The sequence below is a fragment of the Ranitomeya imitator genome, chromosome 2 (assembly GCF_032444005.1).
Source record: "Ranitomeya imitator isolate aRanImi1 chromosome 2, aRanImi1.pri, whole genome shotgun sequence".
NCBI lineage: Eukaryota > Metazoa > Chordata > Amphibia > Anura > Dendrobatidae > Ranitomeya > Ranitomeya imitator.
The window spans coordinates 304831968-304847921 of NC_091283.1; the positions used below are offsets into that span (position 1 = coordinate 304831968).

General features: G+C 45.3%; 1 protein-coding gene across 1 annotated transcript in view; it reads right to left on the minus strand.

Annotated features, from left to right (window-relative positions):
- Nucleotides 1-15954, minus strand: part of LOC138666942 (gastrula zinc finger protein XlCGF66.1-like) — a 219637-nt gene that overhangs the window by 147748 nt on the left and 55935 nt on the right. The window contains exons 2-6 of the mRNA XM_069755137.1: nucleotides 13982-14122; nucleotides 13673-13852; nucleotides 13467-13590; nucleotides 13286-13383; nucleotides 12997-13087 (exon numbers count right to left, since the gene is read on the minus strand). Of these exons, the coding sequence (XP_069611238.1) occupies nucleotides 12997-13087; nucleotides 13286-13383; nucleotides 13467-13590; nucleotides 13673-13852; nucleotides 13982-14122 (634 nt within the window). The remainder of the gene's footprint in view (nucleotides 1-12996; nucleotides 13088-13285; nucleotides 13384-13466; nucleotides 13591-13672; nucleotides 13853-13981; nucleotides 14123-15954) is intronic.

Here is a 15954-nt window from a genome sequence, read left to right on the forward strand (position 1 = left end):
ACTTCCGAAATCTTACACGGACCAATGAAACGAGGCTTAAACTTAGGAGAGGAAACCTTCATAGGAACATAACGAGACGACAACCAAACCAAATCCCCAACACGAAGTCGGGGACCAACACAGCGCCGGCGGTTAGCGAAACGTTGAGCCTTCTCCTGGGACAATGTCAAATTGTCCACCACATGAGTCCAAATCTGCTGCATCCTGTCCACCACAGTATCCACACCAGGACAGTCCGAAGGCTCAACCTGCCCTGAAGAGAAACGAGAATGGAAACCAGAATTACAGAAAAAAGGCGAAACCAAAGTAGCCGAGCTGGCCTGATTATTAAGGGCGAACTCAGCCAAAGGCAAGAAGGACACCCAATCATCCTGATCAGCAGAAACAAAGCATCTCAGATATGTTTCCAAAGTCTGATTAGTTCGTTCAGTTTGGCCATTTGTCTGAGGATGGAAAGCCGAAGAAAACGACAAATCAATGCCCATCTTAGCACAAAAGGACCGCCAAAACCTCGAAACAAACTGGGAACCTCTATCCGAGACGATGTTCTCCGGAATGCCATGCAAACGAACCACATGCTGGAAAAACAATGGCACCAAATCAGAGGAGGAAGGCAATTTAGACAAGGGTACCAAATGGACCATCTTAGAGAAGCGATCGCAAACCACCCAAATGACCGACATCCTTTGAGAGACAGGGAGATCTGAAATAAAATCCATGGAAATATGCGTCCAGGGCCTCTTCGGGACCGGCAAGGGCAAAATCAACCCACTGGCACGAGAACAGCAGGGCTTAGCCCGAGCACAAGTCCCACAGGACTGCACAAAAGGACGCACATCCCATGACAAAGAAGGCCACCAAAAGGATCTAGCCACCAAATCTCTGGTACCAAAGATTCCAGGATGACCAGCCAACACCGAACAATGAACCTCAGAGATAACTCTACTAGTCCATCTATCAGGGACAAACAGTCTCTCCGCTGGACAACGGTCAGGTCTATCAGCCTGAAACTTCTGCAGCACGCGCCGCAAATCAGGGGAGATGGCAGACAAAATTACCCCCTCTTTGAGAATACCCGCCGGCTCAGGAAGACCCGGAGAGTCAGGCACAAAACTCCTTGACAGGGCATCAGCCTTCACATTCTTAGAGCCCGGAAGGTACGAAACCACAAAATTAAAACGGGAGAAAAACAGCGACCATCGAGCCTGTCTAGGATTCAACCGTTTGGCAGACTCGAGATAAGTCAAATTCTTGTGATCCGTCAAGACCACCACGCGATGCTTGGCTCCTTCAAGCCAATGTCTCCACTCCTCGAATGCCCACTTCATGGCCAACAACTCTCGATTGCCAACATCATAATTGCGCTCAGCAGGCGAGAATTTTCTAGAAAAGAAGGCACATGGTTTCATCACCGAGCCATCAGAACTTCTTTGCGACAAAACAGCCCCTGCTCCAATCTCAGAAGCATCAACCTCGACCTGAAATGGGAGCGAAACATCTGGCTGGCACAACACAGGGGCAGAAGAAAAACGACGCTTCAACTCCTGAAAAGCCTCTACAGCCGCAGAGGACCAATTGGCCACATCAGCACCTTTCTTGGTCAAATCAGTCAACGGTTTAGCAACATTAGAAAAATTAGCGATGAAGCGATGGTAAAAATTAGCAAAGCCCAGGAACTTCTGCAGGCTCTTCACAGATGTCGGCTGAGTCCAATCATAGATGGCCTGAACTTTAACAGGGTCCATCTCGATAGTAGAAGGGGAAAAAATGAAACCCAAAAATGAAACCTTCTGAACTCCAAAAAGACACTTTGACCCCTTCACAAACAAGGAATTCGCACGAAGGACCTGGAACACCATTCTGACCTGCTTCACATGAGACTCCCAATCATCCGAAAAGACCAAAATATCATCCAAATATACAATCATGAATCTATCCAGGTACTCTCGGAAGATGTCATGCATAAAGGACTGAAACACAGATGGAGCATTAGAAAGCCCGAATGGCATAACCAGGTACTCAAAATGGCCCTCGGGCGTATTAAATGCTGTTTTCCATTCATCGCCCGGTTTAATTCGCACAAGATTATACGCCCCTCGAAGATCTATCTTGGTGAACCAACTAGCCCCCTTAATCCGAGCAAACAAATCAGACAGCAGCGGCAAAGGGTACTGAAATTTGACTGTGATCTTATTAAGAAGGCGGTAATCAATACAAGGTCTCAAAGAACCATCCTTCTTGGCCACAAAAAAGAACCCTGCTCCCAACGGTGATGACGACGGGCGAATATGACCTTTCTCCAAGGATTCCTTTATATAACTCCGCATAGCGACGTGCTCTGGCACAGATAAATTAAACAGTCGGCCCTTAGGAAACTTACTACCAGGAATCAAATTAATAGCACAATCGCAATTCCTATGAGGAGGTAGGGCACCGGATTTGGGCTCATCAAATACATCCTGGTAATCTGACAAAAACTCAGGGACTTCAGAAGGAGTGGAAGGCGAAATTGACAGCAATGGAACATCACCATGTACCCCCTGACAACCCCAGCCAGACACAGACATAGATTTCCAATCCAATACTGGATTATGGACCTGTAGCCATGGCAACCCCAAAACGACCACATCATGCAGATTATGCAACACCAAAAAGCGAATATCCTCCTGATGTGCAGGAGCCATGCACATGGTCAATTGAGTCCAATACTGAGGCTTATTCTTGGCCAAAGGCATAGCATCAATTCTTCTCAATGGAATAGGATGCTGCAAGGGCTCCAAGAAAAAACCACAGCGCCTGGCAAACTCCAAGTCCATCAAATTCAGGGCAGCGCCTGAATCCACAAATGCCATAACAGAATAGGACGACAAAGAGCAAATCAGAGTAACGGACAAAAGAAATTTAGACTGTACCATACCAATGGTGGCAGATCTAGCGAACCGCTTAGTGCGCTTAGGACAATCGGAGATAGCATGAGTGGAATCACCACAGTAAAAACACAGCCCATTCCGACGTCTGTGTTCTTGCCGTTCAGCTCTGGTCAAAGTCCTATCACATTGCATAAGCTCAGGCCTATGCTCAGAGAATACCGCCAAATGGTGCACAGCTTTGTGCTCATGCAAGCGCCGATCGATCTGAATGGCCAAGGACATAGACTCATTCAGACTAGCAGGCGTGGGAAATCCCATCATGACATCCTTAAGGGCTTCAGAAAGACCCTTTCTGAAAATTGCCGCCAGGGCACACTCATTCCACTGAGTAAGCACAGACCACTTTCTAAACTTCTGACAATACACCTCCGCTTCATCCTGACCCTGACACAAAGCCAGCAAGATTTTCTCTGCCTGATCCACTGAATTTGGTTCATCATAAAGCAATCCAAGCGCCAGAAAAAACGCATCTACATCACGCAATGCAGGATCTCCTGGCGCAAGGGAAAATGCCCAGTCCTGAGGGTCACCACGCAACAAAGAAATAATGATTTTTACTTGTTGAACAGGGTCACCAGAGGAGCGGGGTTTCAAAGCTAGAAACAGTTTACAATTATTTTTGAAATTCAGGAACTTAGATCTATCCCCAGAAAACAAATCAGGAATTGGAATTCTAGGCTCTAACATCGGATTCAGGACCACAAAATCTTGAATGTTTTGTACCCTTGCAGTGAGATGATCCACACACGAGGACAGACCTTGGATGTCCATATCTACACCTGTGTCCTGAACCACCCAGAGGTTAAGGGGAAAAGAAAGACAAAACACACTGCAGAGAAAAAAAAAAGGTCTCAGAACTTCTCTTATCCCTCTATTGAGATGCATTAATACTTTGGGCCAGCTGTACTGTTATGGACCTGGTGGTTAGGAGCACCCGGAACGACCTGATGGTTAAACTCACACAGGACAAGCTCTGGGAAGTGGGAGCTCTGCTGACCGCAACCCCTAATCCTATCACACAACTAGAAATAGCCGTGGAGTGTACCTAACACTGCCTAGACGCCTCTTCACAGCCTAAGAGCTAACTAGCCCTAAAGAAAGAAAATAAAGCCTACCTTGCCTCAGAGAAATTCCCCAAAGGAAAAGGCAGCCCCCACATATATTGACTGTGAGTTAAGATGAAAGTCACAAACACAGAAATGAAACAGGTTTCAGCAAAAGGAGGCCAGACTTACTAAACAGACTGAGGATAGGAAAGGTATCTTTGCGGTCAGCACAAAAAAACTACAAAAAGACCACACAGAGTGTGCAAAAAGACCTCCGCACCGACTCACGGTGCGGAGGTGCCACTCTGCATTCCAGAGCTTCCAGCTAACAAGGCAAAATCATGATAGCAAGCTGGACAAGGAAACAAAGAACAAATAATTAACAAGCAGGGACATAGCTTCTGCTGGAGTAGACAGGTCACCAGAAAGATCCAAGCACAACTGAACCAGTACAAGAACATTGACAGCTGGCATGGAGTAACGATCTGAGTGGAGTTAAATAGAGCAGCCAGCCAAAGAATAAACTACGTCACCTGTGGAAGGAACCTCAGAAGCAGCAGCTCCACTCACAGCCACCAGAGGGAGTCCATGGACAGAACTCGCCGAAGTACCATTCATGACCACAGGAGGGAGTTCGATCACAGAATTCACAACAATTGGGATCTGGGACAGCATTTACAGCTTTCCAATGAACATCACAGTAAGAGGAGGTGGGTGAGGGATCGGTGTAGGGCCCCTTTGCTGGGTGCCCTGATACCACATGCAACACCTCTACCTGCTTTCATGCTGAGCCACACAGGTGGCAAAAATATCAGTTTTCTAGACTACCATTGTCAGAAAAATGTAAGAATAGTAAAACGGGTAGTAGAGTCCAAGGAAATGGAGGCCTGACGGTTTCGGAGGCCTACTGCTACAGGCAATACGCATGAAGAAGACCAAACCAGGAGTGTTCACATTTCCAAAAATTATTGGCAGACACCACCAAAGTGGCATCAATTTCACCACAGTAGAAATAGTACAATAGGGACCGACAATTCTTCCGCTGCACCCAATCAAACAGATGGACACCCAACAAGGAGTGCTCACATTTAAAGAAATGAGGGCCTTACACCACAGAAGTGGAATGACTATTATAAGAATAGAAATAGTATAATTGGGACCGAAACATCTTTAACTACAGCTAACCCAGCAGATGTAGACCAACCATGACTGTTTATAGTTCCACAAATTTGTGTTAATATCAGCAGCAGCAGCAGCCGCAGCCGCAGCAGGCACAGAAGTTACACTAAAGATATTAAAGTGTAGTTATGTGACATTAATGCATCATCACTGTGCAGTATGTAGGTGGTGGTGGTTCCCTCTGCACTGTTGGAATGTGTATCTCGTTAAGGCAGAGGTTGAGGGCGTAGGTGAAGACCCTAGAGAAGATAGAGGAGGCAGAAGCAGAGGAGGAAGTGTAAAAGTAAAGGTTTGTTCTGAAGTCCTTGGGGATTCCAAGACTTGTGGAGCAACGCCTGTCCCCACAGCCACCAGAGTCATCCAGTGCCCAGTCAGTGAGATGTAATTCACTTGGCCATGCTTACTCGTCCAAGTGTCTGTGGTGAAATGCATCCTGGCAGACAGATTTTGTCAAGGAAAGTGTGATGTGGTCTGCAACATGCTGGTATAGTGCAGGCACAACTTTCTTAAAAAGTAGTTGTGACTGGGTAATTGGTACTGGGGGACTGCGACAGCAATCAGCTTTTGAAAACCATCTGTATCTACCAGGCAGAAAGGCAGCATTTCCATGGTCAATAAATTGGAGATGGTGGAATTCAACCTCTTAGCTTTGTCATGCATAGAAGCGAAACGATCTTTTACGTAACCACAACTGCGGAACCGTGGGCTGGCTGCAGTGCTTAGAGAGGGCGGAGTACGGTGAACTGGACAAACTGCTGGACTGTGAGAGAGATGCAGGTGGAGATGTTACTGTGGATTGAGAAACTTCTGGTGTGCTTGTTCTCCGAGAGAGGCCAAAAACAGCAGGCATGTCCGCTTCCGTTACAGCTGAAGGAGGCCTCTCAGTCAGCGTGACTGGAGCGGATAAAGAACCCGAGGTTCTGTGGTCGAAGACCTGCGTCTCAATAGTTGGCACGGTAACAGAGGAGGAAGAAGCAGATGTGATTGATGGGGTGTCTGATGGTTGTCAAAGTCTGTATTTTTGCGCAGTGGGATGCCCACAGCAAAGCATGTTGATTGCGCATATGAAAGTTCATACATGTAGTAGTCAAATTATTGCACTTTTTACCTCAACTCAGTTTTTTTTTGCAAAGTTGACAGATTATGCGAGTTGGCTCATCCTTTGCAGTGTAAAAAAAAGGCTCAGGCTAGGCAACCCTTGCCACCCCTGCGAGCTGCAGACCCATGGACGCTGCTGATCAGAGGCACAGTTGTGGCTCAGGATGCATCGCTTGTCGTGGCTGCATCACTACGTGTCTGCGATGGACGGCCCAACGTAATATCCTCGTCTTCCTCCTCAGATGACCTACTCAGCTGCCTTTATATTCATGCCAACTGGGATCTAACACCTTATCATTATCATCCTCTGTGTTATCACATTCTTTGCCATTGGAGTCACCCTCCTCCTCTTCTTCTTGCCCTGACAGCACAGTACAGTCCGTGTGAGCCTCAGATATCTGAGACTCATCAGCATCACTTCCTTCCCCCCCCCCCCCCCGGGGTTAACGTCTGATGACATGGGTCAGGATGCTGTTCGGACCATACTTCTTCCTGCCCTGGATTCAAGCTAAAAAATTTTGGGCATCGGTGCAGATTTCCCCCTCTAGACTCTGCGAAGCTTTAGAGTGCACTTCTGATGAACTGTTATGATCAGGTGGCCTGGGAGCAGCATGAAATGACCTTCGCTGGAGCAGTGGTAACTTTACTGACCGCAAACCCTGATCCTATCACAGCAACTAGAAGTAGCCGTGGGGTGTGCCTGACAAGACCTAGACACCTCGACACAGCCGGAGAACTAAATATCCCTAAAGATGGAAATAGGAATACTCTCTTGCCTCAGAGTAGACCCCCAAAGGATAGGTAGCCCCCCACAAATAATGACTGTGAGTAGGAGAGGAAAAGACACACGCAGACAGAAAACAGGGATTAGCAAAGGAGGCCACTTCTACCTAGCTAGGAAAGGATAGTACAGGATACTATGCGGTCAGCATAAAACACTACCAAATATCCACAGCAGAAAAATACAAAAACTCCACCACCTAACTTAAGATGTGGAGAGTATATCTGCGACTCCAGCGAATCCAACTAGACTGAGAAAAACATCAGGCACAGTCTAGCAGGAACAAAATAGAAACAAGATCAGCACAAAAAATAAACACACAGCCGTGTGTCTAAAAAAATGAAGCAAACACTTATCTTTGCTGAGTTGGCAGCAAGCAGGAGAGGCCAGGCAGAGGACCAACACTTCCAAAGGAACATTGTCTACTGGCAAGGACTAATGAATCCTGCACAGCTAAATACCCCAGTCAGAATTGCAATTTGCAGAAACACCTGTCCAAGACTGCTGCTCAGGAATAACTGCATTACCATCAACAACCACCGGAGGGAGCCCAAGAGCAGAATTCACAACATGAACATGGCATAGAATGTGTGAACATCTCTTCAGACTCACCCATCTGTGGTTCTGTACAGTCAGTTGAACGGTTGGAAAGTTGGGATGCAGGGGGAAGCAAGGGGAATTTGGGTGCCACATCTGTGGACTGTACTGGGTGTGATGTTGAGGTGGAGGAAGAGAGGCCATTTGAAGCTGCACTTGCCATCCACTTGAGTACATGCTCTTTCTGGGAATCTTTGACAAGGCATGCCATTGTGCGTCTGCCAAAGAAAGGTAGTGGTGTAGCCTGTCCAGTAACATAAGTTGTCAGTAGTCTTTGCATAGGACGTGACGTTGCTTCACTAGTGCCTTCACAAACATTACCACCTACCCCACGGACACCTTGAACACCAAGCTTAATTCCTCTTCCACCATGGTCTCGCTTTTTCCCAGTCATGTTGCTCAGATAGTGTGGTAGGACAGCAGTATTGGCAACCAAAAATTAGATTTTAAACTCTGAACCACCTCTGCAAACAGCAGAATTCAGCGACAGTAAATTCAAAGTTGAAATATGGCGTGCTATATCATGTTAGCCGCATAAAAATTAATTGTTTGAGTGTGAATGAGGCCTGTATGACAAAGAAGTTATGCTACAAACAATTTTAAGGTCAGGTCTTTTACTGCATGCCGTTAATAAGACAATTTTTCTGTGGCCTCTGGATCAGGCGTCTACAGCTTAATTTCATCTCAACCAAATGACAAAGTGTGATACGGCGGGTTGTCTAACTTTTTGCAACTGAAAAATTATATTTTTTTTAATGTGTCTTAGGACTGCAGACAGTTTTATAAATCACCACATCACTAAATGACAAGGTGGGATACAGCAGGCTGTTTAATATTTTTTCACTAGCTACATGTGAATTAGAATGCTATACTCAGGCACGGAGCACAATAGAAGCAGTGCACAACACGTGCCCTGCCAGCTTTGTTTGTGGACCTCAGAAATGTCCAAAAAAAACAAAAAGTGCTGTATCTGACGGATATACAACTGCATAACTAACTAGCTAAAATCTTGCTGAAAATATTTTTGTGGCAACGCAAATATTTTCCTGCACTTTTACCGAAAGTTACCGATTTTATAAAATTTTGCCCGGGTTTCCAATCACAAATCCGAATGTGCCATATTCGTGCTGAATTTATGTTTGCCGATCACTTTTCGAACAAATTCGCACATCACTAGTATTTTCTCTTAAACAAAGGGGGTAGGGAACCCTTCCTTTCTGGCCACTTCCAATCTTTTTGCACTAAAGCCCTGATCCTTTCATTCAATGGGAAGGATCTTCATTTTCTCTGATCTAGGCCTTGGACTATTATATCCTGCACTGATTTGTCAGGCCTAGTGTCCATAATGCCCATAGTGGATCTGACCAATTTCACTACCTTATCTACTGTACTTACTTAAGTTGAAAACAATGGTGTCCTGATGCCTAATGATGAGGTCTGCGAGGAGGGAGCACCCAAGTCATCCCCCGTTGTCTGAATTAGAAGAAATGTCAGGGAGGCCTCTCGAACACTTCTATACTTGGCTTTCTGTACCTCTTTCTGGGAGAGGGATCTAAATGTCATTTTAATGTCTGCTTTTATGATGGCCCTTAAGCTGGTGGTGAAGCTATGGTCACTTTCATCACTGTCTGCTCTATACAGAATTGACAGAGCCTTTTCTGACAGGAGTCAGGCAATAAGGCCTTACACAGAGTATATTTCTTGTGCTTAGCTTTAGCTGTACACTTATTTCCTTAGCAATAAATGTCAAGAAAGATCGGGAACCACATTACAAAGTGAACTCTTATGAAGATTACTTACCACCTTGCCATACTCAAATGGTAGCGGTTTAAAACATGAACACGGCTAAGCACGGAGATTATCCTTGGAAGCTGTAGATTCATCCACCTTGCTGGAGCTTCGCTGACGGGATCTGCTCTCTACCTGACCCCCATCTCTCCATGGTCCGGCTGTCCCCTCTACTAATGACGACTCTCTACTCGCTCCTGGGGCTTCCCATGCTGCTGCTGTTGCCTCTGCTGCTGCTCCAAATCTGTCTCCATGCTAACGAGGACAGGTGAGCTGGCAAACCCTGAGCAGAGGTGCCACCTTACATTTATACTTTCACCTGTGGTGACCAGTAACCCCGGCATTTTCAGGTTGTGTGGCTCCTGTCTGATACACCTCCCTGCGTCCTCATCATATGCCCCACTCCAGCATGGAGTGCCTTCCGAATCATTCACACACCTTCCGATGTGATTCTCCAGTGCGGTTGCCCCATAGGCACGTCACCTGTCACATCACTGGATGTGTCCTGAAAACGTCATCAGCCACACCCCCAGCTGCGTCACCGCTCCCGATTTCCAGTTTGAGCCATGCTACACCTCATTGCGGGGAGGCCAGAACAGGGCAAGCCACAGCCTTTACACTCACTTGAGCAAAGCCAGAGCCGTTCATCTCTAGTCAGGAGATGCCGCTAACCTTGCTCCCACTCACGTGTTAAGCCCTCTTGTACTAACAGTGGCGCTTCCTGGCATCCTGCACCTGCTGAGGCAGAGAAAGGATCCTTGCCTAAATCGGTCAGCCAGGTCTGGAAAGGAAACTCCAATCTTTTATTTCTTCACCGGTAAGCATGCACAAGTTCACCTATCAAGGACAAAAAAAACCAAAAAAATAACTGATGCGAGAGAGAGGTGCCGCCCTTTTTAGCCTGTAGGTTTCTTGTCCTTGGTGGGTGGATCCCCTCGCTCGTGGTGCATGGGTGATCGATAAATCAGAGGTTTCCACATTATTAGTTTCTCAAAGGCTCTTGAAAAACAACATGGCTTCCATAAACCAATCCAACAATATCCGCTCTCCCAAAGTCAAATCTCCCCCTCATTTCTGAGCCTTGCAGTGTTGGCTTAATTCCCTGGAGACTGGCTCCTCCTAACCCATTACACTGGGCATTGACTTTACATGGACTTAATATGCTCTATGACATATTTCATTGCAGTGACATGCCTTACCTGGTTTTCCCATGATGCTTATTTGAAAAGGCGACTATATTATAAAGGCCATTAATTGGCTGAAACGTCTTAAATTGTTGCTTCACCTATCAGCATCAAATAAATACTCACCTGAAGCATTATTTTTCTTGTACGTGTGCAGTGATTTTTTTTCTGAACTTATGCCTATGGGACCTTTGGTTCCCTTCACTAGCACTGTTTTACAAAAAGTCGAGTGCTAACCATTTGACTTTCCTAGTATAGAGGATAACACATCTACTGAAATGATGAAGTTGAACAGTCTTCAATAAAAAAAGAATAATTAACTAGTGGTGAAACCTCTCTGGAGTAATTCGAGTATGGGGCTTGGCGGTTTTTAAAAATTTAAACTATTGTAAGGCCTATTTCACACGTCAGTGTCTCCGGTATGTGTACTGACAGTTTTCTCACGTACCGGAGACACTGACACACGTAGGGTCTATGCACATGTCTCCGTGTTTTCACGGACCGTGTTGAAAACACAGAGACATGTCCACTTTTCTCCAGCAGCACGATCCGCAAAGCGTCCCGCACATGTGCACACGGAGAACAGTGTGCACTCTCCTCCATGTGCACGTGCTGCGGTAGGAGACACAGCGCTACAGTAAGCGCTGTCCCCTGCTTTTGGTGCTGAAGCCGGCATTCATTCCTTCTCCCCAGCAGCGTTCGCTGGAAAGAAGGAATGAAAAATCAAGGTTTTTTTTTGTTAAAAATAAAGTTTGGGGTCACCTCCCGCCTCCCATCCCCCGTGCGCCCGCCTGCATATTCATCACTGTAATGAGCGGTACCACGTGACTGCTCACACAGGACAGGCTGCCGGCGCTGAGAACAGACATCGCAGGAGCTGGGTGAGTCTTTCTCGGCAAGCAGGCGGGCGCACGGGGAATGGGAGGCGGGAGGTGACCCCAAACTTTATTTTTAACAAAAAACAAACAAAAAAAACCTTGATTTTTCATTCCTTCTCTCCAGCGAACGCTGCTGGGGAGAAGGAATGAATGCCGGCTTCAGCACCAACAGCAGGGGACAGCGCTTAACTGTAGCGCTGTCTCCTGCACGGTCCGTGTGGTCCTCAGTCGGCACACGGGCAGCACACGGCTGCCGCACGTGTGCCACACTGATGTGCCACGTGAGCACACGGACACGGATAACTCCGGTACCAATTTCTCCGGTACCGGAATTATCTGAACGTGTGAAACCGGCCTAAAGGCGTATATTTTCTGGCAGATGTGTTTCTTGAAGAAATATTAGACATTCAAAGAGAACATTTTATAATAGTGCAGAGCTAAGATGTGTTAGATTTAGATCTTAGGCATTTGGAAGAGGCAATAGAGACCTTTTTTTAAAGAATAGAGGGGAGTTGCAGACTCGCCTAAGTGAGGCAGGGAAATCCCATCACAAATCATACAAAATGAAAAACTGTAGATAAAATAAAAAAACATGTTACATCCCCAGCAACAACGTATGTATGAGGGGAGAACTTTAAAATTAAACCGGACTTGCACTCATTTATGGTGGACCATTAGAGCTACTATGAGTCCTGATCAGAAAAGTAGAAAGATCAGTGCCCCCATTTCAGGAAAGATTGAACAATAATCTGAATTCCATAGAATTGAAAACATAATGTCATTTATAACGTGGAGTGATTCCAGGAAACCAGGGCTTGAGGAAAGCCAACACATCTACTACAGGCCTGCATAAATGTATATTACAGCCATCAGCCGCGCACAGCTTAGAGATATATCATGGCACAGGTGTAATGTATTTATGTAGTTTATCACAATCTTTCTTGAAGTTAGTCTGTTTTAAAAGAAATTGAAAAGTCAGGATAAAGGGAAACTCTGCTGTTATTGTCCAGAAATTCACACTTGGCCTCACTCCACATTCAATGTTGTCAATTACAAAAGCAAAGTTTTGCCAGAAAGACTGGACCTGGTCTTGTAGGGACCATATGATCACATTCAGCAGCACAGAAGGGAGAGAAGGAAGATTCATCCATCAAGATATCAGGGATCTAGGAAGCCAACAGCATCATTACCCTCCGCTTTCTCTTACAGACCCATAATAATCTTTCAAGTGATTTTCTAACTTGTCAGCACATTCTACATACGCTGTTATTTGGCTTTGTAGTTTACAGATCTGGGCAGGTAACTGTCAGCGTTTGCTAATACTAGGGGATAGGTGAATCCTCCAGGTTGTAAGTTCTATACAGAAGGGCTTTCAATACCCAAAGTCATTTGAACAGTTTGTGGTCTAGAGGCAAAATGATTGTGATACGGCCGTACTACCCCACCGATAAAGCAGCACCAGCCGGTGACTGAGAAGAATCTGTGACTTCTCTGCATTTATTGGTTACTACTCACCTGGGTAGCCATATGTAGGAATCTCCTCTTTACACCACTCATCACCCCACACATATGTCTCTGCAGTATTAATATGGGTCAGATCTTCACCCTGAAACAAATATTGTAAAAGTCACAGATAGACGGAGAAGTCACATCTATAATCAGCTCTAATCCTGCCATCTCCACTGTTCTCATTACACAAGTATAAAACATACAATATTGGTGGATAAAACAAGACTGAGCACAAGATCTTCACAGCCGTCTACACATCATAGGAGAGATCTCATGACACCTTCTCTCCATCTACCTGATGATCCTGAGGAACATCGGGATCTTCTTGTTTACAGTCCTGTGGAAGAAGAGGATGGGGACATCTCTCTGGTGTTGTCCTCTTACTGGATAGATCTGGAGGAAACACATAAAGGGACTGAATTCATTCTTTACATACAGATAATTATAGGCCGTGTGTATTTAGTCCTGTCTATTACCTGGTGATGTGAGGGACTGGGGAACCTCCATTATGACGTCCTTGTACAGATCTTTGTGTCCTTCTAAATACTCCCACTCCTCCATGGAGAAATAGACAGCGACATCCTGACATCTTATAGGAACCTGACACATACAATGATACCGTCATCCCCCAATTTCTTCATAGCATTACTGTATAATGTCCCAGCATTCCCAGCAGTGTCACCTCTCCAGTCAGCAGCTCAATCATATTGTAGGTGAGTTGTAAGATCTTCTGGTCATTGATGGCCTCATGTATCAGGGGGCGAGGTTGAGGCCCTGTGATTGGGCCCAGGGGTCTTCCCCATCCCTCAGACACAGGGTCCTGACAGCGCTCACTAGAGGTCTTCTTCACTACTGTGTAATCCTGGTAATGGAGAGACACATTAATAAATCTCACTACAGACATTTCCAGAGTCCTCACCTCTCCAGTTCTGTTCATCTGTTATTCCCATAGATAAGAATGATGTAATGTGACGTCATCAGAATCTCTCACCTCTCCAGTAAGGTGGAAAAGGATCTCTAGGGTGAAGTGTAATATCCTCTCCGCCATCTTGTCCCTGTCCATATCCATCTTTGAAGGGAAAATTCTCTTACATAGAAGATCTTCACTTACAGGATCTGATATTGTAGGGATCTGAATAGAAAGATGAGCCAATGTAACATCATAAAGAATTCTATATAATAATACAATTACTGGAGATAATAAGGGAAACATATGAGGAGATGTTGCATTCTCTTGTCTTATATGTACTGGAACATAAGTTGAATTCATCTTCCATAATGCCAATTCTCGTTTACTGACACTGGAATCGGCATTTGCAATACTGCAGGAGATATTAATTACACGGGACAGGAGAAATAACTACTTCATGATGAGGACGACATCTTCATCTTCTACTACGGCTCTAGAAACATATTTGTCCAGAGTCCGTCACTGACTCCATCACCACCGTCCGTCTACATGAAGGTTTCCCGTCTTCCCCGCACTGTAATCTTCTATCACGTTAGATCTCAGGTCTGATTCACACACAAGTTTGAGAGCTTTATAAAAGATTGTTTGTAAGAACAACAAGACAGGAATTACTTGATGCCAATGTCTCCATGTACAGTGTTTTTTTTTCTGGATATGATTTTTTTTAAGGCATTTTGACATAGGCTTCCATATATTATATGAAAAACAAAAAACAAAACAGGTGTTGCAATGTTAGAAAATAAAATTGAGTATGGAGGTTCTGTAGGAATATTATACTGTATGTGGGTGTATGGCGGTACTGGAACAAGTTTATTTGTTGAAATAAAATATTTTTGTGTGTTTTTTTTCTTTTAACTTATTGGGTTAGTAATGTGGGTGTCTGATAAACACCTCTCCACTATTAACCCTGGGGCTTGGTGTCAGCTTGCAATACACAGCTGACATCAACCCCCAAAAATATTACTCCAATTGCCAGTGCGCCAGGGCAATGAGAAAGAGCCAGGCAAAATGCCGGGAGCTGGTATTTTTTGGCTAGGAAGGGGCCAATATCTACGGACTTTAACAGCCTGGTAATATCAGCTCCCAGCTGTTTGCTTTATTTGGCTGGCAATAAAAAAATATAGAACTTTCCACGACACCAGTATCGGAGGATGTCTCGCCACCCTAATGGGGGACACGAAACACAAAGAGGTTAAATACCCCTCCCCTTTCTGCAACCACCAATGTTTTTCTGGACACACTAGCATGAATAGTTACCATCAAAGTGCAGGCATCATCCAATAAGAACATCAGATAGGGAGGGAAATTAGTGCTGTCGTGGAAGGTTCCTAGAAACCGAATTACCGGTAAGACTAATTCTAATTTCTCTAGTCATCTTCAACTACAGCAGCATCGGAGTAATACCAACAACTAATTCCTTAGGGAGGGACCACAGCATGCAGAACTCGTCTGCCGAATGTTAAATCCCTATTAAAATCTAGTCTGTAGTGTCTGGTAAACGTATGGAAAGAAGACCATGTGGCGGATCTGCATATCTGCTCAGTAGATGCGTCCCCTCTCTCTGCCCACGATGCTGATACTGAACATGTAGAATGAGCCTTCAGTGATGCAGGAGGAGATAAATTCTGTGATGAGCATGGAGACAGATAGCTTGATGGATCCAATTGGCGATCGTATTCTTACCCACCATCCTGCCCTTATTCCGTCCTGAGGACTGAATTAATAAGTTTCGGTCAATCCTCCAACCTTAAGTTTGCTGGAGGTAGAAGAGAAAAGCCTACGAACATAGAGGGTGTGAAAGGCCTCTTCTTTTATATTGGAAGGATTTGGGCAGAATGAGGGTAGCACAATATCCTGACCTCTATAAAAGTCTGAGACTACCTTAGGCATAAAGGAGGGATCTAAGCGGAGGATAATGCCATCTGCAGTAACTTATGTAGGGCTCTTGCATTGATAGGGCCTACAGCTCTCTTACACGTCTAGTGGTAGTAATT